This window comes from Pocillopora damicornis, chromosome 2 (genome assembly GCF_964200805.1).
Source record: "Pocillopora damicornis chromosome 2, jaPocDami1.2, whole genome shotgun sequence".
NCBI lineage: Eukaryota > Metazoa > Cnidaria > Anthozoa > Scleractinia > Pocilloporidae > Pocillopora > Pocillopora damicornis.
In genome coordinates, this window is record NC_142671.1 from 20,244,273 (window position 1) to 20,270,549 (window position 26,277).

General features: G+C 37.8%; 1 protein-coding gene across 11 annotated transcripts in view; it reads right to left on the minus strand.

Moving 5' to 3' along the window:
• The window catches only part of LOC113680240 (fibroblast growth factor receptor 2), a 31,332-nt gene extending 5,648 nt beyond the window's left edge, over positions 1-25,684 (minus strand). The window contains exons 1-10 of one of the 11 annotated variants that reach the window (XM_089196718.1): positions 17,691-17,795; positions 17,471-17,517; positions 10,424-10,563; positions 8,896-9,051; positions 5,621-5,974; positions 4,892-4,924; positions 2,692-2,982; positions 1,710-2,087; positions 725-1,183; positions 166-330 (exon numbers count right to left, since the gene is read on the minus strand). In XM_089196718.1, the coding sequence (XP_089052844.1) occupies positions 166-330; positions 725-1,183; positions 1,710-2,087; positions 2,692-2,982; positions 4,892-4,924; positions 5,621-5,974; positions 8,896-8,965 (1,750 nt within the window). In that variant the 5' untranslated portion in view covers positions 8,966-9,051; positions 10,424-10,563; positions 17,471-17,517; positions 17,691-17,795. Of the gene's footprint in view, positions 1-165; positions 331-724; positions 1,184-1,709; positions 2,088-2,691; positions 2,983-4,891; positions 4,925-5,620; positions 5,975-8,895; positions 9,052-10,091; positions 10,354-10,423; positions 10,564-15,944; positions 16,273-16,982; positions 17,187-17,470; positions 17,886-21,688; positions 21,980-22,670; positions 22,704-23,408; positions 23,763-25,272 lie in introns of those variants that run through there. The other 10 variants (XM_089196716.1, XM_089196722.1, XM_089196723.1 and 7 more) reach the window with 10 other exon arrangements.
• Positions 25,685-26,277: the final 593 nt, after the last annotated feature.

Below are 26,277 nucleotides of genomic sequence, written 5' to 3' on the forward strand. Positions count from 1 at the left end.
CATGTTGAAGGAAAGTTACATATCTGTACGCAAGTCGAAGTCAAGCATCATTTTCAAGAAGTGGACATTGATAGGCCAATTTTATGATTTCGGAGCTCAAGTTCTATTAGAGAGTATTGTTCATTCGACGTTTCCAGTAAAAAGGATTAATAAGCACTGACTTACCCTTGAGCATTTTGACTGCAACTGAGCATGTGGAAGGCAGGTCAGGTAAACCCACGGCATCAGCGCGCATGACCAAACCAAAAGCACCTTCACCAAGCTGTTCTCTTAACGTTATTTGAGATCTGTCGATTTCCCATTCTTCGTCGCAAGGCAACTCATAGAGCTCTGTAATGAAAGAGAGTTTAAGTGATGGTATTTCAATGAAATGGTTGTATTGAGGAATTGATATATAGTACCACCCATTAGTCTTTACTTTGAACACAATTCGTCATTAGACATTAATCTCGTTACACTTTTAAGTTATGTAAGGAAACTCCTTCTTAAGATATTAAAAGAAAGCCAGATGCTAACAGTTACAACATTTACATTTTCAATAACATGTACGGGTAATTTTGAGTACAGAGACTATTCAAAACTAAACGAAAAAAAATTCTTTCAAATTCTTTCTGTAAAACTTTTTATGAAATAGTCATGCAACACGAGAATTCTTTAACCCAACCCCTACCCCCTAAGTTTCCTCATGGTTCATCCCTCAATACATCGGATAAACGTTCCCTACCTTCAGCGATGTTAGAATCAATTCTAGACGAAACACCTGAAGAAAATCGAGACCTATAGCTTCCATTCCTGCATCTTATTAAAGGTGCTGTAGAAGTGGTTGATCCATTGGAACTAAATCTCCTCCTTGGAGCTGCATTATTTAACGTTCTAGTTATTCCATCGGTTTGATTGGGTGTGTTAGGTTCTGACGATAAAAGGTGTAACGACGCTCTTCTTGCCTCTATATTTTGTAGAGTTATTTCCTTTTGAGAATTTGAACCTTTAGGGAATTTCTCCTTTAGTCTCTTGCGATAACAGAAAACAAACACGATGATTACTATAATAGCTATTAAAAAGAAAACTGACAGAAGGATGACGATAATTAGGCCAGTTTGAGGTGGTTTTTCTTTTTTCGTGAGAAATGCTGTGATCTTCTCAGGTGAAGATGGTTGTTCTGTTGGTTTTGTGGCTTCCGTCTCTACGAAAGAAAAATCAAAACAATCTTCAGAATTTATTAAGCACGACCATAGTTATACTTACAAATAAAAAAAGTCAAGATCGCAGTAGTCTATCAGTTGTTGTGTTTCTTTGGGTAGTTAACTGTGTTACTTCTCGTGGCTATAACAATAACGTGTTTTCTAGACAGTGGTAATGACGGCTGTTATTCTAAGGCACGTTGCAGTTCTTAACCATTTAACTCTTAAGAGTGGCTAAGAAGTGATCCTTCTAACCATATCATTACATTGCCAAGCAAAAGGTGATTGGAAAAAGGGGATATTGTTTGATTTAAGACCACATGTTTAGAACTACAATTGAAAGAAATGTGTGGCAAAACGGTTTGGAGAATTTGTAGTGAACGAATTAAATCATAAAGTTTGATTAAATAAGACGTTTCTGAGAAATACCGTTTGGCGACTATTATGTAAAATGCTTTACTTAAAAGCATTTTATCTAGGTGCGCAGATACGAAAGGTTACGGCGGCGTGTTTTAAACAGATACTGACCTGTCACAGGAACCGTGGGTTTCACATATTTGATGAGGAATGCACTTCTGAAATCGTGGCCGAGATGATTGCTCACAAAGCAAGTGTAGAGTCCAAAATCCTCCTCGGTCACATTTACAATATTCACCTCAACACCATAATTATTTTTTACTCGAACGGTCTTGTAATAGTATGGGTCTACAAGGCGATATGATCCATTTAAAATTTCATTGTAAGTTTTCGGTATAGAATCGACGGACTTGTTCCATTTAAGCCATCTGTAATCCGGGAGAGTTCCACTAACAAGAACAATACAGGTAAATGTCACATTATCTCCAACTTGCACAGTTTTGTTCTTTGGAAGACCTGTCTGTAGGATCGGAGCTGACCGAGGTCTGGCTGTTGAGAAAAGGGAAGATAATTTTGAAGAGAAGATACTTGAAGCTATAAAAAGATTACTTCGTGATGTAAAAATTAGGAGCGAGAAAAAAAAATATTCAAGCGCTGAAAAATTTGCAAAATCTTGAAAATTACGATTCCTTATGTGTCCCAAATTGCTAAAGAAAAAACTTGTGGATATTATAGTGGATGGCATACTATCTCTTTTGCCTCCCTTTATCGATAACATCATTGGTTATCGAGCGGTCTTAAGGCTTCCTTTCGGTACTTTTTCTCTCTCTGAACTGTAATTGTCACCATCCTGTACCGAAAATACAACAGTTTTTTCTCTAATAATGCCACCCTCTTGAAGTGTTTGGGATTAACACACTCTTTCAGGCTTAAAAAATAATTCTCTCGGGGATTTTCTTTTTTGCGTCTATCCATTATAGTTTTGAGATTACGACTGTAGTCAACAGAGTGATAGTTACCCGTATTTGTTTTCCGTTTTTTAAGTGAAAACAAAACAAAAAACGAAGCGAAAAATATATTCCAGGATCGAGTGACTTACAATGTCATATAGGTTAACTTATAAATCAGAGACAATTTCATTTGCTAGACTTACCAACAACTTGAAGAGTAAAAGTGTGGTTTATCGAACCATATTGATTGGATACTATGCAGGTGTATCTCCCAGAATCACGGGGTACAAGATCTCGCACTCTCAGGTACCAAAGGGAAGAATTAAAATTTGCGTCCAAACGTCGTTTTTTTATGATCTTTCCGTCCTTCAACCATTTGTATTTGAGCGGTGGTGCACCAATTGCTTGACATTTTAGTCGTATGGAGTGTGATGCAGGCCATGCCCTGAACGATCTCTTCAGTAAGTTTGGATCACTAAATATTGGTGCTCCTGCTAAAGTGCAAAAACAGAAACAAAAACAAAATGATAAAGCTCGTACATACCCTAGACCCGAGTGGGTGAATGATTAATAATGGTAATAATCAAAGTGCTCTGTGAGCAAACTCGTGAATTGACACATGATTTTTGAGATTATGTTTAATGTTATCTGGTTTAGGGAATTTTGTGGTTGATTGTCATCTAGAGTACGAGCAGTAGTTCAGTGTTCGCTAATGTTGCAAAGAAACAAAGTAACGTTGGGACAAGAAGGCATTACAATTGAAATGATCATGCTATTACATTTAACAAGGTGGATGATGTCATGTGTTTTAAACGTCTATCATTTTTGTTTCTGGTTCAAAAGAAAAGGTTGGAAGTAAATGTGGGTGAAAAGTGAAATTTACTGTCTTTCGTTGTAAATATTAGAAAATCAAGGCAATACTGTCTTAATGAAAACATTAACGATTCCCTCTTTATCAAATGAGACAAACGGGAACGAGTTTTGAGTGATATAACTAAGCCGAGCCTGCCACCGTCATTTTAGATCTCCGCCTGGGTAGATTTAAGTCACGTGCTAGGCAACGTATAATCAATAACAAGATAGAATTTCATTTCAGGCCTATTTATCAATTTTGTGGTGTGTAACTTTCGCATTTTAGTACGTTGTATGTATGTTGAATCTTCAAATTGTCTTGAAACTTACAAGAAAATTGTTCTTTAAAAATTCACTGAAAATCGGTAGCTAAAATTGTTTGTCTAAGTGTTATTTGATTTTCGTGTTAACTTGTTATTTCGTCAGTCGCCGGCATCTTCTGTTGCTTCACACAGGAAAAACACACGCGACGAAACGTAATGATCAATTTTGTCCTCAATCTCACGCTATAACAGAAAAAGCTTTTGAACATCTGTAAACTCCGAGCGCTTCGCAGTAAGTGATATTTTCAATGAATCTTCGGATTGTTTTCAAGTTCAAGGATTGTAAATTACAATTTTATGAAAAACGAAGGTTGTTCTGTTATTTCAGTGTGAATCCTTGAATGCTTGCCAGTCGCTGGCGCCGCTTGTTGAAACTAAAACGAAAAAAAAAAACTCTTTTAAGATTATCATTGGCTTCTTTTTCACCCCACCACTATTCTTAGCAACAAAGGTCGCCATTTCGTCTGTTTATTGCTCGCCAAAAACTATCAAATGTACTCAAAAGCCTAAAATCTAAAAAAAGTTTACAGGAATCGACCAATCGAGCGAGCGAGCGAGCGAGCGAATGCTATTCCCCACATCGTATCTATAACTCGCTCTTGCGCATGCGCGCAATTCACGAGTTAAAAATGATAATAGAAATGAGTGGGGTCCTATTCGGTCTGTAATCATACGAGTGATTAACGGAATTGGACGAACGATGAATAGGAGTCCGCTTTTCTGATCACAAGGATGATTACAAACAATCGGACGGTACGGAATCAAAACTCAAAAAAAAAAATTGCAAAACAAACTAGCCATCGGTTCAACCGAAAGAACAATTAACTCGGCGAAGAGCGCAACAGCAATGCGCGCATATAACGCGTTATCTGCCCCACTACTATGTTCACTTACAAGCATGACACGTACACTGTCCTATCAGTGCTCAAATCGAGCTGGTGATAACCAATTACGTTAGAGAAGATTACTATAGTTTTGATTAATGGTGTGAGTGAAAGGCCATTTTTTTTTCGTATATTCATAATGTGGTTCTAAAATTCGGTTAGTTCGTTTTGGAATTTCCGCGTTGTTATCCGCTTCTCCTCGCTCCTTCCTTGTTTATTTGTTCATATTCATTGTCTCTTTTTTACAAGAGGGTTATGCGTTTTGCCGAGTGCAATGACCTTCTTCTAATGAGCCATTATCCATGAGTTACCTAAAATAATTATACAAGATGACAGGTACTTACTTGATTCCGGAGTCTTGAGATTCGTAATTAAATCTGAAAAAAGAGAGATCGTTTCGAAAGACCTCGTACGTATCTCCAAAATTGTGGTCAGGGAGAAATAACTTATTCTTGTTAGGATACACTTTTTTTATAACAAGGCGTAATTTTGGGGCTGGGGCTGAACGTTCTAATTTTTTTGCGATTTGAGCGTAGTATAGTATTTCAATGAATCGATTAAGTTAGACTGCAAACCGAATTGATGTTCAGTGTATCGTGCAATAAGATAAAGACATTGCTAATATTGAAAAATATCCTTAAGTTTTTAGGTTATTGTTTCGTTAGACCAGAGTTTTACATTTCTTTTACATTTATTTATACTTCTCACAAAAAGGGGCAAAATATAGACGTCCTTAACTGACTCTCAGCCTGGGTGTGTTCTTAGTTTCTTTTAAAAATTTTGGTTTATTCCAGCCTGAACGTTCTTATAAAAAAAAGCTTTCTTACAAAAAGAAAAGTTTATGCCGGTTTAGATACTTGTACCTACTCGAAGGTGTATGATCTGAGCTTAGGGTACAGTGACAAAAAGTGGCCGAAAGCGTTTCTGCAGTCCAATTTTTGTTTTCATTTTTAAGTCAAACTTATAAATAGCCACCAAAGTATTAGGGTTGGTTCTGCAAATCAAGAAGGTGGAACCATTATGAACAAACTCATGATGAGGTGCTTCTCTGTAGATCTTATATGATTGCCTACCTCTAGCCTGATGCTTAGTTGTGGGTCTTTTAGTTGCTAGTGGTGAACCAGTAGTTGTCAGAATTTCATCATGACGCACGTTTAGCTGGAGCGTCAGGTTGACTTTACCGAGAGGATTTTCAGCAATACAGGTGTAGTTGCCTTGGTCATCAAGTCGGACTCCTTTGATCTTAATAATTTTGTTCTTGTTTAGCTTTCTTATCCTCTCAGACTGGTGCAAAGGCTGGTCGTTTTTGATCCATGTGATATTCGGTGGTGGAAGCCCTGTCACAGCACACCTTAACCGTTCTATATCTCCTAATCTAGCGACATTCAGTGGTTTTAGAGTATCTTGAACACGTGGTGGATAATTGTCTGTAAAGATTTAATAATTGATATTTCAAGTCAGTTTTAATAATATTAATCGTTTGCTATTAGTTTTGGAGTGAAAAAGCGCAGTAAAACCCCATTCTTGTAGTAACAAATATTGCAACTATGCTTAGCTTTGCTGAGGGATAATGCCATTCCTAGGAGACAGATTTTACACCGGCAGTACAGTTGATATAATCGTGTTATCGAAGTAAGAATTATTGCATATTTCCCCTTAGGGCTTGACGCCCTTAAGTATTTGATCACTCATATACCACGCGGTATTTATAAATTTGATATTACGCGGCGTAGACAGTTCGGATCCTCAATGTGATACAAGGTCACACTGATCTCTGCGAGGATATCAAAATTACGAAATTTAGATTCTCCAAAAAACTATTTGCTGGTATAATGGGTTAATGTTTCATTATGTGTTGTACCAAGAATGAAGCGAGTTTCACCGATTACATTTCACTTTTTAAAGATGTTATTTCGGTATTCTTAATTGCTGGTGCAATATAGTTTATTTCATTTCGAGGTGTGTTGAGCTTCCTTTGGAACCTCGCGCAAAGTTTAAATAAGGAAATAAATATTTACTCGTTTTAAGTTATCGATGGAGCATTAATTTATCGAAAACTCAAACCCTGTTTGTTATGTTCTCCACAGCTTCAGTTACTCGTACGTTCCGCCGGAAATTCTCGTCATTGACTTTCATAAACAACACGGGATTATACTTTTGGTCTTGGCTTGTACTTTGTACCAAGTCATTTGTTTACGTTACCATATATTTGTCTAAGTCTAAATCTGCCCGCTTCGTAGTCGAGGTCGTCACGAAACCACCGATAAAAAAAAGGATCAAACGCGCAGACAGACGCAAAACATGCTTTCTTGCCGACTTGCCGCTCAGAAAGCATGTTATATGATAGGGAAAATCTTGACACATATAACAAAACCTAATTCAAGTTGTGATGAAAGATCAAAGCTTTCTCGCATTCGCAGCATTTGCTTTTTCAAAACGATTTCAGAAATGTTTTTCTGAGAAAAAATGATCAGTCTCTGTTATCTTTCTTTCACCTCATATCTCTGCTCACACAATAACTCGTCAAGTAAAAGTGTAAACATACATCCCCATATCATGGTTTCCTGTTCATTATTTAGTGACCGCAATTTCCACTACGTATCCCAGGGAACGAGCTGTTGGCTTAGCATCCATTTGACTGTCAATTTGCAGGAAAAAAGGGCAGCTAAAACTAGTAGAAAGTTAAAGAACAGTAAGAGAATTTCCTTACATAGGTTCTTACTGATTCTAGAACTAGTAGAAATGTTGCTTGCCTGCTTTGATCTTTTAATCCATTACAAGAGAACTGTTCTACGCGCAAAAAAATATGCCTGTGGCTCACTTTTGTCTGGATTGCGTACGATCGTCCGTTCAGTGAGAAATTGAGCAGCAACGTGCATCATGACCGTTTCACTGAGACTGGAGAAAAAAAAACTGGAAACTGAACTACCAGCTATTTTTAAAACCTATCAAGGGGTCAATCTCTCTAAAGTCATGGGTTTAGTATCTTGAGGTTCTCAGAAAGAAATTTTAGCAGTGCAACCTATCCTTTTTTCCATTTACAGTATAAAACCAAATGGTTTGTAGTGTAAACTCATTTCTTTATTACATTCCCTCTCGTTCAACCGTCAAATTGTTAATATTTAATGCGAGTAAGTTAGCTTGAACGTTTTGGTTCAGGATACAAAATTCTCCTCAACATTACTTTTTGTGCAGTTCTGTGTATAATCTTAGATCCTACGAGAGAAACTTCTTTCAGGTACTTTTTGAGTGGTTCTATATATTTCTCCAGGATCCAACAAAGAAATTTCTCTCCAAATCTAACTTTCTAGAGCCACTTTTGAGAGCGAGAGGGTAACATGTCGATTGATCGATAGCAAACCGCCGCATTTTCGATAAGGCCGCACCGCCTGGCGAGGATCTACCGAGAACTTTTAATAAGTTCCTAATTCCCGGGTAGAAGACAAACTAGTAGAAAGCCCGTTGACAAACGTTGGAGCCCAACACCCCGTGAGTTTTAGATGTTTTAATAACGCGTGGCTGCGTCCATTGCGATCGGTGGTATTAAATAAAATTGCCTACGAGCAATATACGAGCGTCTTTTCTCAAAAAGAACGGAAACAGGGTCAAAATCCTACAAACCTTTGTTCAAAGTTAGCATTTGTTGAATATTTTTATTAAAATATGATTAGTGTTAGTTCCTATATCACTTCCATTTGGGATATTGGCACCTTGTCGCCGAAGAAAACAAGGTGGCCATAAAACGATCACGAACACGGAATTGTTTTTCGACGGAAAACGATTGTCCCTCGAATATTGTTTATTGTGACTTAGGAGCATAACCTTTCGCTTGAATCGCGAGTACAGTGCGAATATGCTCTTTACTCTTTGAATGACTGATAAAACGTGAAGGCGTTAAGAGCAGCTGGAGAGACCAGAAATATCACAAGGCAACAATGCCGAACACAATGCAAATGGTAAACAGCAGCTTGTGATGACCGAGTGTCTTATTTGCTATCTACTTTGCTATGCTTAAGCGTTGAACAAACATTCGCGAATGTTCGTGAAGCTATTCTGTAGCATTTCCTTTGACCCGTCTAGTAATAACGAGTTTTCCTTGCATGATTCTAATGAATAGAGCCATTGATCTTGACATATTGCTTCAAATTGATTTTCGAAGCGTGACGAGATCTCACACACGACTTTTAATTTAGGCTGACAGAAAAAGCGGAAACCGTTTTCATTTTACAGTAACTCATACAAAGATCTGTCCGAGTCAACCGTTTTAACCAAACTTTAAACAAGGAAGGCCCTTTTTCCTTTACATGTAAATATTATAAAACAATGGAGTATTTAGATATCTACTTACCGGGTTGAGCAGTCTGCGAATTGATTATAAAGTTAACCAACAATATCCACCAACACCGCTTTTCCTGCATCCTCACATCGACCGAAGCCTTCCTTTACGAATTAACATACTGTTCACTGCAGAAATTCGTCAATCGGTCCAACGATTGCAGGATAACTACGGAGATAAGTGATTTTCTAGGTTAGATGATCTTTAGGTGCCCTCCACTTCTCAAGTTGCCTGGTTTATCTTGGGGCTGCGCAGACAATTCATTTGCTTGTTGTCAATCTGATGGCACAATACTGACGTAGTGCCAAATAGCGAATTATTTTCTATTTGATGTCACCGTGACAGATGCCTTGCTTTCATGAAGATGTATAGAGCGACAAAGAGGAAATTTTGTCCGGAAAAAGTCGATATTCCAATTCTCTTAGTGATTCAGCGTTAAGCACAGCCAAACAACGACACAAATTCCTTTGCAAGTAAATTTTGATTGGCTTAGTATTTCACTGGTCTCGGTATGTTGGCTTTGGTTGAATTTTGTGTAAAATTTCAATAGTTTCAAGTGACAAATGGCCACACCTCTATCAATCATGTCAAAAATACAATAGATGTCAAGTACTCACGCGTTTCCGGTTGAATGAGGTTTTTGTACCCCTGGGGCAAATTTATTATTCAGGTCCTAATCACTTCTTGGTCTTTTTGAAAGCACATTAACAGAATCCTTTGCATATTCACTGAGGTCTGTGCCTTTTAGATCTGATGAGTGCGTCGAGAAGGAACTCACACCATTAAGACCAAGAGTTTGTTAAAACCGCAGGAAGATTGTTTAGTGAAAGTACTACCGTGGTCCAGTTAAAAACATTAAAAATTTGAGAAGGAAATCTTTGCAAGCGACGGAAGCATTGATCCTCATCGCTTACTCTTTTCCTTCTTCGCAAGCTTTGTGTTATTTGGTTAATAACAAATCTTCCTTCGAAAACAACATTTTAACAACATTCCTCAATCCTCCGGGGGATTCTCACTAAATAGCCAATACGTGTGATAACAAACTGTTTGCCTCAAGTAAACAATCGATCCCGTATTTACTTTTCCATGAGTACAGCCACTTCATCACAAAGGCTGTTGGCAATCGTAGCGCAAACTATAACTATTATAATGAGAAAGAAGAGAAGCCGAAGCTGCGAACAGTTCCACGAATGAAAAAAACAGCTCACCTGACGTACTCGCTACCTCGTACACTACTGGTGACTCGCGAATACGGATGTAAATCGTGTGATTCGCAAAATATTTGGGGAAATTGTAGCCTGCTCCTTTTGTACTCCGTACTTTTACAAACCAGAGGATGACTCTAAATGAGATTACCGAAAAGGTCTCCTTCCATCTGTACAATTGTCATAGTAATGGCTTAGGTGCTTTTGTCAACGTGTTTTAAATTAACAGTGCCTCGTTCGGAATGTTTATTGACCTGCTTATCTGTTCCAATTCTTTACCCGAATTGTACGGATATCTATTTCATTAGCATTAGCTGCGACTCTTTTCTCGTTACCTCGTGACTGTAAATAGTTAATCTGTGCCTCCTGATGTCTTTTTATTTTTCTTGGGCAGCTCTTAGGTGTGCGAAAATTGGTCTGGTCTTGTTAATGCGTTTAACTTTGTAAGCAGGAGGGCTGCTGCAAAATTCAATACCTGCAAGCAGACAAAAATAGTTAGAGGTGGATTCCTGAGAAACACGAGATGTGACGCCCCTTTCGTGGACTCTTATCGCTCTCATCTTTCAGCAATTCGGCCTTGATTTTGTGTTTTTTCGATCGAACTGAACCATACCTCGGAATGTCTGAAATTTTCAAATTCATATGTTTGCACTCCCACGAAATAACAGAAATTCTATTTGTAGTATAATGTACTAAAAACAGAAAATGTGTCTATTAACTGTTATATCGTTTTCACGCTGTGAAATGTACTCTTAACCCTTTTGAGACTCTCTCGAGTGTTGTAACAGTACTAAGATAGCACTTGTTGTGTACGACAAATTCAATTGTCACTCGTTCATACAGAAATAACCATGTTCCAACTTTATTTATTTACGTTACATTTGTCAAGTACTCAGCAAGAATCCCAATATCGAGAAAATTAAAGGCTTACTCAGGCTATAAATATCTTATGGAAAGGAAAGCCGGAATTTTGCGATCTCTAAATTGAGCTTCTAGCAGTAATTATGTCAGGCAGGTGGCCAGTGCTAATGTTGTTTTACCCTAAATTAGAAATTTCCCTCTATGAATTTTTATCTTTTTTTAGAATCTGATTTTCTGTTTGCACAAAAGTCTGTATAAGTTATTATCGGGTCGTTGAAATCTATTGAAAAGTTCGGCAGAAATTGTTCTTTTTTATATTAATATGTATTTATGCCATAGAGACAAGGCTCCATGACGGACTTCAAAGCGCTTGTTTAGTTCAAAGATGAGATGTCCAAGATCTCAAGTGGTAAATTGAACCGCTGTACATGAACCAGAGGAGACTCTTCAGGCTTTTTTGTATGCGGTAGTTGTCGCGTGTTGAAATCACTTGAGGAAATGTATCATCTTTTGAAACGGAAATCATGCAGCAGTCAACACGTGTCTTACGATTCCTTTGCAAATTCGGAAACCCACGTTCGAAATTTTCATATTTTGGAACGAACCAAGTTTAAAAATTGCATCACATCTCTTGGCGCACCCGTCTACAACAATGTCTGTTTGGCGAGATCGGAATGCGGTTTTAGAGACCGGCGTTGATGGATAACGTTTCAAAAATCATAACTGGTCAGTTTGTAATCATCAGGTTGGCGCCAGAGCATAAAATGAACAGATCACACTGTAATCATGGGAATTGTGTGCGACCAAGGAGATTGTTTGTATTTCGCTATGATAGTTGTAGTTACGTTGTACCTGACCTCGAGAAAAAGGAGAAAAAAAAAACTAGACTGACGCAAAAATGTTTCATTTTTCCAGTTCAGCGCACTTAGTTGATGCTGATACAAAGCCGGCGTATGCTAACGAAGTTGTATAGAGAAGCGTTGTGATAATCTGTTTGTGGGTGGAGTTTTGAAAGCTGCTTTAGAGAAAAGATGGCAATTAGAGCTGTGAAATCCTTTTAGCAGGTGTCCTGACAGTCACACGAAAGTTTATTTTGCCAGAGTCGACCATTTCCCGTTGTTTAGGAAGTTTGACCAATTCTTGCTTTTGAATGGTAAAAATAGTTTATGATAGACTGCGAAGAAAGTTAAATAAAGAACAGATCACTCTCCGAGACCTTTGTAGCTGCTCCGATAACTCGTGATTTTCGTGCAGTATACAGAAATGTCGAGTAGGGATAACCATCAGGTCAGGTCTTCATTAAGAATCTTATCATTCTTGCACGAGAATGTGGCCGTCTCTGGTACTTGTTGCGTTAACAGATGTCCAGGTTTGTCTGCTTAGACCATGGCATTTCACTCTTGTGCCTCAAAAAAACGCTAAAGGAAACATTCCGGATACCCACATAAACACTTCGTCGTGATCATCGCGAGATTATGTTACCCAGTGCCACCCTCCTTCCAAAGAGTTGGCAGTGAAGTGTCTTGTTATGTGGCACTGTTTCAATCTCAGCACAGCAGCTTTAGTTCACAGTATTTATCTTAAGGCGATATTCGAGGATTAGCTGTAGGATTACTAAGGGGAGCTAATTGTCATCGGTCTAAATCCGGTTCAGAGAATGAACCAAAACGTCTAAGAATTTGAAAAAAAAAAAAAAAATCCTTCTACCAGTTGTCAACTGTGTGGGTGTAGTTGATATACAACATTTCACATTGAACCGAAGCTGGACTGCTTCCAAACCACTCGAAATAATTTGGGCGAGGAATCCTAACTAGAGCGTGAACCGGTTTTCCCATTAGGTATGCCGCACCAAATTCTGATGTAAGACGCTCAGTTGGAAATGGACGTGTTCTTGGCGCACTGTAGAGTTAAGTTACTCTTGTTCGTCTATTCCAGATGACTTGCATCTCACGGTTAGAACACGTGTACAGGTAGCCGCGACGTTACCTTCAATATTCGGTTTTGCTCCATCACCGTCCCCCCCCCCCCCATCCCTTTCCCCAAAAAAGAAACATTTTCTGGAAGTATCCCCAAAGGGATTGTTTTAAATTGTAACAAAATGTCTTTCGAGTCTAAACAACATATTTTCTAACTTTTGCTCTTCAGGGACCGGTACAAAGACAATGCGCCTTATTTTCTAAAAAACAAGCGTGTCCGATATCGGTTTAGATCATACTGTTCAATGTCTTAACGTAATCCTATTTTCCTTACTGAGGCTGGAATTAAACAGTAATTTGAAAGCAATGGAGTATATCCTATCCACGAAAAATGTCGTGGTGGTTACAGCATTTTATTTAAAGGGCATAAAGCAGTTGACTGATTGAGCAGATTAGCGAAATGTCGAATACTGAAGTAACCCAAACTGCTGGTGATTGAAATCAATAAATGAAATCGGTATGCGTTATTGAAAAATAGATAATTTAATAAGAGAATAGAGACTTTTGAATAAAGACTTTAAATCTGTTTTCATTCAATTCCCATCACCTCTCGTTTGAGTGCGGAGAGTAATACAGGATTGAATTCGATATGCTTTGGTACCGCACTCACTGATTGGTTTAGAAAACTAGCGCCGCATCTGCCGACCAATCAGACTCAAAACTGAAACCAATTGCGGTTTGTTCAGTCGTGTTTTGTTGTTTGTGTATGTATTTTCTTTGAGTTCCGTTTGGCTGCATTTGAAATTTAAAAGCTTTTGTTGTGATTGGCCGTAGTAATTACTTGGGTAGATATCATCAGAAATCTAGAATAGTCTTTGAGGCTTTATGCTCTCTTGCCCCCGTTTTTAGGTTACCAGGGAATTGATTGACTCCTATAACTTCCTAATGTTTAACCCTTTAACACCCAGAAGTGATTAACATAAAACTTCTCCCTACAATATCCATACATTTTCAGCAAACAGGTAATGAGAATATTCAAACTTATCAGGTAAAAGATGTTATCATCTTGATCTAGCACCAAGTTCTCATAACTAATTTACAAGGAAATGTGTAGCAGCTACAGGGGAGAATTAACAATCAGATCTTGGGAGTTAAAGGGTTAAATGATGAAGTTTTGTGATTTGTCTTAATATGGTTAATATGTACTTTAACATTTTTTTTTTCGCTTCAATTCATATATTTTACTTCACAATATTAGAAAACGACTATTATGATATTGTAAGACAATTGTTATAGATTTAATCATCTACAACGTGTAAACATTGCATTTGATTTTCGGTTTAAATGATTGTACATCTCGGTTTTTTTCTTCATTTATTTTGTTTCGTCGTTGTTTGGCCTTTTCCGGCCATATCGCTATATTGCGATATTAAAATGAAAACCCTTCACGAATAATTAAGTTTGAAGAGCCGGAGCTTATCCAGACGATATATTCTGCCACAAAGATTTTTTTTTTAATCCTTAGCGGTGGGTTTTAAGACTGTTTTTACCTCTTCAGAGTTTAAGCTAGTCACTTGTCATGACCATTAATCCGTAACTTTGGTTAAATTGTTCTGTAAAAGCGAAGTTAATCGTGACAGAAAGGTTGATATGCATATACTCAAGCTAGAAGTAAATGTTATTGAGCTGTCAAGTGCAGATACTAAACATGTTTTCGGATTATGAGTATTTGGAGAAAGAATGAAGGTTTCTTTTGTTATGCTGCAGAGTTGCTAAGATTTCTTATCAAAGTTTGTAACTTGATTAAATTGAAGGATGAATTGAAAGTTGATTCATTTTAAACCCACCGCCTTATCAAGAATTAACGTTATTGTTATAATTTCTACATTTAAACGTATATTTCTCAAAAGAGGTCAAAACCACGAGCTATATCTTTACGAGATGGTCAAGCTCGATACTTCCATTTATAACCTCAAATACACAGTAATTTGATTAAGTGATAGCTGAATAAAAACGGAACGTAACAACGTCTGTTATGTAACAAAGCTTATGAAAAAGCACCTACTTGCTCTTTCTGTTTTTTAAGCAACAGTGGAAGAGCTCAAAAATTGCTTGCTAATCCAAAAATTGCCCGCCCCCGTACTTCCTTACATTATGTATTCACAAAATAAGGCACCTCTGATTTTAGTTTATTTTGAATTATTTAAGGTCCGAGATGATAAATCCTCGTCGCTGGATTTTATCATTTTTTTTTTCTTTACTTCTATGAGCGTGTCTACTTGATGTCGTGCTTAGAAGTTCATCGGAGAGTAGGTTTGAGGCAGACTCTGTGTAGTTGTTTATGATGTCTGACCAGTGCTCGCCTTGAAACCTGCACCAACTACTTTCGAAAAAAATCTTTTCTTTATTGAAACAACTTTGGCCAAAGATTCGTTGGTGTCGAGTTTTTTTGCGAAAGTGTTGGAACCTTTCTCATTACGTCTTGCGGCTATAATGGTCGAATCATGAAAGTAAGTACACGTCAGCGTCACCACAGGTGACTCTTCTAATTCAAGTTCAGACGGAATGAAAATTTAATGGTTAAACGGCAAAGTTCACGGAACATTTAGCCTAAGGACTACTTTAACGCTGCATAAATATCGCGGCATAATTCGTGGTGGTATTAGTTTTAATTATTCCTTGCTTCCAGGCTAGCATTTTTTGAGATATTTTTGTACTAAAGGCTTCCACTTTCCTTACTCTAGCATTCCATTTTCGCTTATTGAGAAAAGTAGCCAGCCGAAATGAAATTCTTCCTTGTTATATCGAGAGCTAAGTGAAACCTTTGCCTAAAATTATCAACGATTTTTTTTCCTTTTTTAATCTTTTCTTGAAAAGCCGAAAGGGAAATAGCCCTGAGGATTCTGTATTGGGATTATATTTTGCCTTTTCAATCAAGGGTCCATGTCACACGTAAAGAATACATTTATGGTTTCGAAATTATGTTCAAAAAACCATATTACAATTACATATCCTTTAATACTGTCTACACCAATTTCTTAAAGTGATGCAGCACACTATGTTGTACTACAGGCCATACCTTCAACCACGTCCAGTTCAAGGAAAACGTTGGAACTCAAGAGATTTCATTTCAACTATTGCGCACAGCTAAGAGCAGTCTTGAATCCTCGCAGCGATTCGTTGTTTACCCCTGTTTACACTAATCCTATTTCTGTGCAATTATCGTTCTGCTGTAAACCTCTAACATGCAGACTGATAACAAATTAGAACATTTTGCCTTCGAAGGTATACAAATCGGTTTAGCGGTCTTGGCAGCTACACAATAGCATTATCAGAGCCTAAGGGCAAATGGCAGGTGTCACGGGGGAACAATCTTCTTCGTATTTGTGTCCTCAATCATCGAGAATGGAAATTAGAGTTATTTGCCATTCTCTTTATTAATTTGTCAGCAGTTGCTTTTGATATCACTAACGTAAATGCTCTTATCCGGTCATGAATCTTTAATGATTTGGAGCTACTACAGTACATTTCATTAACTTTCGAGCACGACACGAACTCAACAGCGTTTTAAACGTGAGGTTTAAGGAATTGACTTTTTAAATAGCTTTAAAGTAAACGCGCGAATAAGGTTTATTAGTGGCCGTCTAGATTTAGAGATAAATTGAAATGCATAACTTTCAGAGCAATTAATTATAACTGCTTTGCATTGCCGATAGCGAAGCAAATCGGCATAGCTGTCATCCCTCCCACGCAAGGGAAAGCAGATGTAGATTTGGCTTTGATCCTAAATTTCCACTTTATTGTGTCGAAAAGGTCTCCGGAATACGATAATATTTCATATAATTGACTAAGGAATTGTTTTAAAAGACAAGTTATTATCCACGCTCGAAGGGCGAAAGGGACAGAGACGACAATTTCATCAATACGCCCTCTCCTACTCTGTAATTTACATGCAGATGATCTTGCCGCAAATTGTTTGCAAAAAATCGGTGAGCACGTACACAAATTACCCATTCTGATGATTCGTAAAAAAGTTGATGAAAGTCTGCGGTGGAAACTTTGACATTCTTTTCAGAACAAGAAGCGACAGATTAAACATGAACAAGTTCTCACTTACCGAGTGGTCATGAAAGTTATGTTTTTATCGTCTATATCTAATGTGCATCATAAAGGCTGAGAGGCTTGTACATTTGTTAACTGCCGAGGTACCGAGAAACTTCCGTTTAAATTAAAGATTTGATGAACAGCGAGCAAATCCGGGACATAACTGCTGCGGGTGACAAAAGTTTGGAATAAACTTGATTCTCAAGCTCTGAGAATTATAAAAACCATTTTTGGTTGAAATATTGTGATAGTGGTAACACGCTCACCTTGATTAGGGCTAACGAATAACGTTGTAATTAAATTGTCTTGAACGGTACGAGCTTAATGATCAGCGATAACTACGATGCTGCAGTTCATACGCTCCTCAATTTTTAAACCATAATTTTTATCATGTTATTAATATATTGTATCTTTTTTGTTTTTGTTTTTGTTTTTTTATGAGCTGTATAAGCCTTCGCAAAGTGCTACATTCTTAGGAAGATGTTAATATGCTCACTTTACCTCACTCTGCCGTCTCTTTTGCTTCTATATCACTCTATGACTCGTTGCTAGATGGCGAGGACGAGAAATTCGTTAACCTGTCGCGTATATTTTGTTAAAATCTAGACTGTTTTGATAGCAGCTGTTGGTGGTCTAAGTCTCGAAGGGTATCAGACAAAAAATTTTCCGACAATCGCTTCAGCATTGTAAACACTGGCCTTGCAGTGATATGTTCACTTACCTTAATCTCCGAAACAATTCATTTTGTCAGAGTATTGTATACCAGTTGTACCAGTTGCATAACATCACACTCTCTTTGTTGTTCATGCTATAAATCATGTAGGTATTCGCGAACGAAAATGACTTGTAGTCTATTCTTAAGTGCTCCTTACGCCCTCTTCACATATCAGTGGCTCTCAGAAGCCACTCAAGCATTTAGTGAAGAGCTTTCTTCTATTTTTAGTTATTTTCCCATCGCGTGGATGGTGCTTAATACGGAAAACATGTTAATTTTCTGCGCAAGCTGCAGCGGGATTCATAACGTGAGAAGAACCATGATAAAATAACAAGATAAAAAAAAAAAAAAAAGAACAAGCAAGAAAAAGGAAATTAACTGAGATTAAATTCAATCACTCGCCTCCAATAATAAAACGGAAAAACAACCAAGTTGGCTATTTTAAAACAATTAGTAGCAAAGATCAAAACTTAGCAAAATATTTAGCTGCTGTGCGCAAGAAATGGCAGGTTCCCCTGCCACAATTTCTAAACCAATACAAACTGTTTTTCACTCCATTTTCTAACGTGGTAACAACATAAACAGAAACACTGATATTTTGCAACTCAAAAACAGTCATTAGAGGATTCTAGATAACCAGCCGTTGGCTCTAAAGATCTGCGGAAATCGAGTGCAGAGAATCCTCGGCTAGATGATGAAACTATGAAAATGCGTGACTATTATCTAGTTGTTGCTTTGTGTTATGACTGTTATTAGAAGTGGATAGAACACCTCTTGCAGATATTAGGAGCTAACATAGCAGATAATATAGATGACAGCTTAAGGTGAAGTATAACCACAGTATTGCTGTCTGACCTTGACATACGCAAAGGCATGATTTGTCTAACAACGGGCGTAATTGACCATGGTGTAGTGACTTCGTACGCTGGAGACTGGGGAGAAATTATGACCATGTAACCCAATTTGAAAACGTTTTGAAATCGGATTAATTGTTAAGATCAGGATACAGACCAATTGCACTATACTTTGTACAGGGTTATAGGCTTAAGATTCTATTTGCTTTTTTCGACACGTTTATTGTCAAGTCGTATGATGAACGTTACAGTTACTATACGGCAACTTAGCTATTTCTCAACCATCGCTACCTTAACCGTTTCACCCCTAAGGGTAACTAGCATCTAATTTCTCCTTACAACATCACCTCTGAATCACACATTCAGGTTATGAGAATAAAGAAAATGACAGTCAAAGGAGCTCTTGATTGTTAAACAAATTCTCCTTGTCAGCACCTTAGGAAATGTATAGAGAACAGTATGGAGAATCTGCATACTGATGTTGGAAAGGGTTAATCTATTTGGGTATATTTCAGTTCACTAGTCCGCTGGCTCTGTTTACGTCGAACGGTTCGTTCTTTTGAGGTCAAACGAAGTTACTCTAACGGTCTATTCACATTTTGGGGGGGAGGGGGGGAAGACGTACTCGTTGTGTAATTTTCTTGGTTCTCCTGAATAAGTAATTACATCCATCTGTAAAGCCTGACGTGGAAACGTTCCTTTTAGTTTTTTCCAAAGACAACATGCCACCACGGTTGCAGCAATGACAGCTCCGCATAACAGCATCGCTGCCGGAATAATGTATCTCGAGTGGTTAGGATCAACCGGCTGAGGGTGTTGTTTTCCAAGAACATCTGTCGAGAAATAACGGAAAAAATTTAGATCATAATAATTATGAAATCAATTTCATTTTAGACCTGTAGATAAAATTCAAGTGAAGAATAATCCTAGCAGGTGAGCGACAATTTAAGCAGCTGCAAAGGAACCTAATTTAATTGCAGCTTACCCGCGAGGATCATTTATTCCCTTGAAAAAAAATGTAGAAATGATTAAATTGCAATTCGTGGGTATTTTTTGATTCGCATGTAAATGCTTCAAAAGAAAAAAAAGAAACTCCTGGTGAACTATGCGCAACAGTGCACTACCACCTGCTCACCCACGCACCCTCTTAGTTTTCTTCCAGTTTAGGTTGTTGGTACTCATTTGCGTTTCGAAGTGGCCACCAACCTTGATAGTTGTGGCGGAGCGTCTTCCACTGGACAATCATGTATAGGGTACCTATAGATGATTTACAGCTTACCTGAGTGGTTCTCAGTCACACTCACTGGTGCCAATCCAACTGTCGATACCGTTGATGTAAATAGATTTCCTAAGTTCAGCAAAAATGTAAAAAGAATTGACAATTTAAACAAAATTAAGTTATTTGACATGCAGTTTTTCTGGCCGGCTTAGATTATTCACTTGTTGGGAATCATGGTCGACTACGATCAATTTATACGAAAGTACTGATTTGTTAGCACATAGAGTTTTGTCTTTCAATGAAATGACTAGTTGAAATTATTCCGTCCATACTACAAAGAGAGTTTGAAATGTAAAACAATGAACGCAGACCTACTCTCAGGTGAAAAGGACAAGCTTCATAGCTGTAGTTAAGGTCACCTCCCGTCGTCTTCATTTTTTCATGATCATACATTTGTACAACTTGTAATTTGTGCTTTCTCTTATTTTAAAAGCTAGTACTTTTCTTGAAGGACTTGAGGGTTTTAAATACTTTCAGAGCAACCGCTGAGATCCTTGTCAACGTGATTTCTCCAAAGCAAGAGTGTATTACTGAAAGGTGAAGTTTTAAAAGTTATGTGCACATTGTTGTATTCGCCGTTATATTTTAGAGTACAAGCTTCGAAGTATAATTTTCAAAATGCGAGACTTCAAACTACTCAAGGACGCAAACTTCAGAGGTAGCATTCCATTTGTAGTCCTATTTCCAAACAAACCTCAAAGCTTAATTTGCATAGGTACGGGGATTTCTTGGAAGTTACATTATAGAAAGGGAGTCATTTGGAGAGTATGCGTGAAAGTGTGCGACGTCGAGTTTTTAACAGATACTAACCCGTAACAGCATCCTTGGGTTGCACATCTTTGCTGAGGAATGCACTAGTGAAATCGTTGCCGATATGATTGCTCACAAAGCAAGTGTAGAGTCCAAAATCGTCCTCAGTCACATTTACAATATTCACCTCAACACCATAATTACTTTTTACTCGAACGGTCTTGTAATAGTATGGGTCTACAAGGCGATATGATCCATTTAAAATTTCATTGTAAGTTTTCGGAATAGAATTGACGGATTTGTTCCATTTAAGCCATCTGAAATCTGGGAGAGTTCCACTAACCAAAACAATACAGGTAAATGTTGCATTATCTCCAACTTGCACAGTTTTGTCCTTTGGCAGACCTGTCTGTAGGATTGGAGCTGACCTAGGTCTACCTGTTGAGAAAAGGGAAGATAATTTGAAGAGAAGATACTTGAAGCTCTAAAAATATTACTTCATGATGTACAAATCAGAAGCCAGAAAAAAAAATTTCAAACGCTGACAAATTTGCAAAATCTTGAAAATTACGATTCCTTATGTGTCCCAAATTGCTCGAAAAAAACTTGTGGATATTATAGTGGATGGCATACTATCTGTTTTGCCTGCCTTTATCGATAACATCATTGGTTATCGTGCGGTTTTGAGGCTTTCTTTCGGTATCTTTTCTCTCTCTAAACTGTAATTGTCACCATTCTGTACCGAAAATTCAACGCTTTTTTCTCTAAGAATGCCACCCTCTTGGAGTATTTGGGATTAACATACTCTTTCAGGCTTAAAAATAATTTTCTCGGGGATTTCCTTTTTTGCGTCTATTCATAATAGTTTTGAGATTACGACTGTAATCAACAGAATGATAGTTGCCCGTATTTGTTTTTCCTTTTTTAAGTGAAAACAAAGCGAAAAAAAAAATATGTATATATATATACATAAATATTATGAGAGGAAAAAAGGACGTAACTACATTTCCCGACAAGCCTGTTTCGTGAATCGCTTCACTCTTCAGGGGTTTTATATATATTCCCGGATCGAGTGAGTTACAATGTCATATAGGTTAACTTATAAATCAGCGAAGACTTACCAACAACTTGAAGAGTAAAAGTGTGATTTATCGAACCATATTGATTGGATACTATGCAGGTGTATCTCCCAGAATCAGCGGGTACAAGATCTGGCAGTTTCAGGTACCAAGGGGAAGAATTAAAATATGGGTCGAAACGTCGTTTTTTTATGATCTTTCCGTCCTTCAACCATTTGTATTTGAGCGGTGGTGCACCAATTGCTTGACATTTTAGTCGAATGGAGTGTGATTCAGGCCATGCCCTGAACGATCTCTTCTGTAAGTTTGGATCACTAAATATTGGTGCTCCTGCTAAAGTGCAAAAACAGAAACAAAAACAAAATAATAAAGCTCGTACATACCGTAGACCCGAGTGGGTGAATGATTAATAATGGTAATAAAAATGATAATAGAAATGAGTGGGGTCCTATTCGGTCTGTAATCATACGAGTGATTAACGGAATTGGACGAACGATGAATGGGACTTCGCTTTTCTGATCACAAGGATGATTACAAACAATCGGACGGCACTGAATCAAAACTCAAAAAAAAAACCTGCAAAACAAACTAGCCATCGGTTCAACCGAAAGAACAATTAACTCGGCGAAGAGCGCAACAGCAACGCGCGCATATAACGCGTTATCTGCCCCACTACTATGTTCACTTACAAGCATGACACGTACACTGTCCTATCAGTGCTCAAATCGAGCTGGTGATAACCAATTACGTTCGAGAAGATTGCTATAGTTTTGATTATTGGTGTGAGTGAAAGGCCATTTTTTTTTCGTATATTCATAATGTGGTTCTAAAATTCGGTTAGTTCGTTCTGGAATTTCTGCGTTGTTATCCGCTTCTCCTCGCTCCTTCCTTGTTTATTTGTTCATATTCAATGTCTCTTTTTTTACAAGAGGGTTATGCGTTTTGCCGAGTGCAATGACCTTCTTCTAATGAGCCATTGTCCATGAGTTACCTAAAATAATTATACAAGATGACAGGTACTTACTTGATTCCGGAGTCTTGAGATTCGTCATTAAATCTGAAAAAAGAGAGATCGTTTCGAAAGACCTCGTACGTATCTCCAAAATTGTGGTCAGGGAGAAATAACGGTACTTATTCTTGTTAGGATATACTTTTTTTTATAACAAGGCGTAATTTTGGGGCTGAGGCTGAACGTTCTAATTTTTTTGTGATTTGAGCGTAGTATAGTATTTCAATGAATCGATTAAGTTAGACTGCAAACCGAATTGATGTTCAGTGTATCGTGCAATAAGATAAAGACATTGCTAATATTGAAAAATATTCTTAAGTTTTTAGGTTATTGTTTCGTTAGACCAGAGTTTTACATTTCTTTTACATTTATTTATACTTCTCACCAAAAGGGGCAAAATATAGACGTCCTTAACTGACTCTCAGCCTGGGTGTGTTCTTAGTTTCTTTTAAAAATTTTTGTTAATTCCATCCTGAACGTTCTTATAAAAAAAAAAGGTTTCTTACAAAAAGAAAAGTTTATGCCGGTATAAATACTTGTACGTACTCGAGGGTGTATGATCTGAGCTTAGGGTACAGTGACAAAAAGTGGCCGAAAGCGTTTCTGCAGTCCAATTTTTTTTTTTCATTTTTAAGTCAAACTTATAAATAGCTACCAAAGTATTAGGGTTGGTTCTGCAAATCAAGAAGGTTGAACCATTATGAACAAACTCATAATGAGATGCTTCTCTATATATCTTATATGATTGCCTACCTCTAGCCTGATGCTTAGTTGTGGGTCTTTTAGTTGCTAGTGATGAACCAGTAGTTGTCAGAATTTCATCATGACGCACGTTTAGCTGGAGCGTCAGGTTGACTTTACCGAGAGGATTTTCAGCAATACAGGTGTAGTTACCTTGGTCATCAAGTCGGACTCCTTTGATCTTAATAGTTTTGTTCTTGTTTAGCTTTCTTATCCTCTCAGACTGGTACAAAGGCTGGTCGTTTTTGATCCATGTGATATTCGGCGGTGGAAGCCCTGTCACAGCACATCTTAACCGTTTTATATCTCCTAATCCAGCGACATACCGTGGTTTTAGAGTATCTTGAACACGTGGTGGATAATTGTCTATAAAGATTTAATAATTGATATTTCAAGTCAGTTTTAATAATATTAATCGTTTGCTATTAGTTTTGGAGTGAAAAAGCGCAGTAAAACCCTATTCTTGTAGTAACAAATATTGCAACTATGCTTAGCTTTGCTGAGGGATAATGCCATTCCTAGGAGACAGATTTTATAACGGCAGTACAGTTGATATAATCGTGTTATCGAAGTAAGAATTATTGCATATTTCCCCTTAGGGCTTGACGCCCTTAAGTATTTGATCACTCATATACCACGCGGTATTTATAAATTTGATATTACGCGGCGTAGACAGTTCGGATCCTCAATGTGATACAAGGTCACACTGTTCTCTGCGAGGATATCAAAATTACGAAATTTAGATTCTCCAAAAAACTATTTGCTGGTTTTATGGGTTAATGTTTCATTATGTGTTGTACCAAAAATGAAGCGAGTTTCACCGATTACATTTCACTTTTTAAAGATGTTATTTCGGTATTCTTAATTGCTAGTGCAATATAGTTTATTTCATTTCGAGGTGTGTTGAGCTTCCTTTGGAACCTCGCGCAAAGTTTAAATAAGGAAATAAATATTTACTCGTTTTCAGTTATCGATGGAGCATTAATTTATCGAAAACTCAAACCCTGTTTGTTATGTTCTCAACAGCTTCAGTTACTCGTATGTTCCACCGGAAATTCTCGTCATTGACTTTCATAAACAACACGGGATTATGCTTTTGGTCTTGGCTTGTACTTTGTACCAAGTCATTTGTTTACGTTACCATATATTTGTCTAAGTCTAAATCTGCCCGCTTCGTAGTCGAGGTCGTCACGAAACCACCGATAAAAAAGATGCATCAAACGCGCAGACAGACGCAAAACATGCTTTCTTGCCGACTTGCCGCTCAGAAAGCATGTTATATGATAGGGAAAATCTTGACACATATAACAAAACCTAATTCAAGTTGTGATGAAAGATCAAAGCTTTCTCGCACTCGCAACATTTGCTTTTTCAAAACGATTTCAGAAATGTTTTTCTGAAAAAAAATGATCAGTCTCTGTTATCTTTCTTTCACCTCATATCTCTGCTCACACAATAACTCGTCAAGTAAAAGTGTAAACATACATCCCCATATCATGGTTTCCTGTTCATTATTTGGTGACCGCAATTTCCACTACGTATCCCAGGGAACGAGCTGTTGGCTTAGCATCTATTTGACTGTCAATTTGCAGGAAAAAAGGGCAGCTAAAACTAGTAGAAAGTTAAAGAACAGTAAGAGAATTTCCTTACATAGGTTCTTACTGATTCTAGAACTAGTAGAAATATTGCTTGCTTGCTTTGATCTTTGATACAAGAGAACTGTTCTACGCGCAAAAAAATATGCCTGTGGCTCACTTTTGTCTAGATTGCGTACGATCGTCCGTTCAGTGAGAAATTGAGTAGCAAAACAAGGAAGGCCCTTTTTCCTTTACATGTAAATATTATAAAACAATGGAGTATTTAGATATCTACTTACCAGGTTGAGCAGTCTGCGAATTGATTATAAAGTTGACCAACAATATCCACCAACACCGCTTTTCCTGCATCCTCACATCGACCGAAGCCTTCCTTTACGAATTAACATACTGTTCACCGCAGAAATTCGTCAATCGGTCCAACGATTGCAGGATAACTACGGAGATAAGTGATTTTCTAGGTTAGATGATCTTTAGGTGCCCTCCACTTCTCAAGTTGCCTGGTTTATCTTGGGGCTGCGCAGACAATTCATTTGCTTGTTGTCAATCTGATGGCACAATACTGACGTAGTGCCAAATAGCGAATTATTATTGGGGCATTCCAAAGGAAACGCCCGAGTTGAAATTCCAGAAACGCTTTTTTTTCGTTGGGTCGCAAATCGCAGTCAAGTCCTCGTCACGCATGCACAACCTTTTGACTCTGACGCATGCGTGACGTTTTGACTAATGAGCACATGGTATAGTGTAATGCAGGTAATTTAGCGTTAACAACTGGGTTGAAAACGTGAATTAGCCACCGTAAAGAGTAAAAAAGCTGACGTTTCGAGCGTTAGCCCTTCGTCAGAGCGATTAGAGGAATTGTGGGTTGTGTGTGGATTTATATGTAGAAGGTGGAGCTATTGGCAGACGATGAGAAGCTTTCGCGGAGCAAAATGGGCACAGACACTGTGTATAATACGCTCAAAACGCATACATAATATGCACACATCGTTCGCGGTAGAGCCACACTAAAAGATGTGTAGCGTTTTCCGAACGGATTGGTCCGTGAAAATTGTGAGAGATCTCTTTATTAGCGAACATTTATGAGTGAACCTTTCATTGAGAAACATGCGATATCAACTGAGCTATCTAATGTTAGTCGAGAGAAGCGTAGACGCAAATCTCATCGTGTATGAGAGTGTAGAGCATAGAACTGAGCTAAAGCTGTCACGCCATCTGCCAAATTGTACTATGTTCGACCTTTCTGGGACTTCTTTTTAGCTTTTTTCCGACAATTGAAAGTAAAA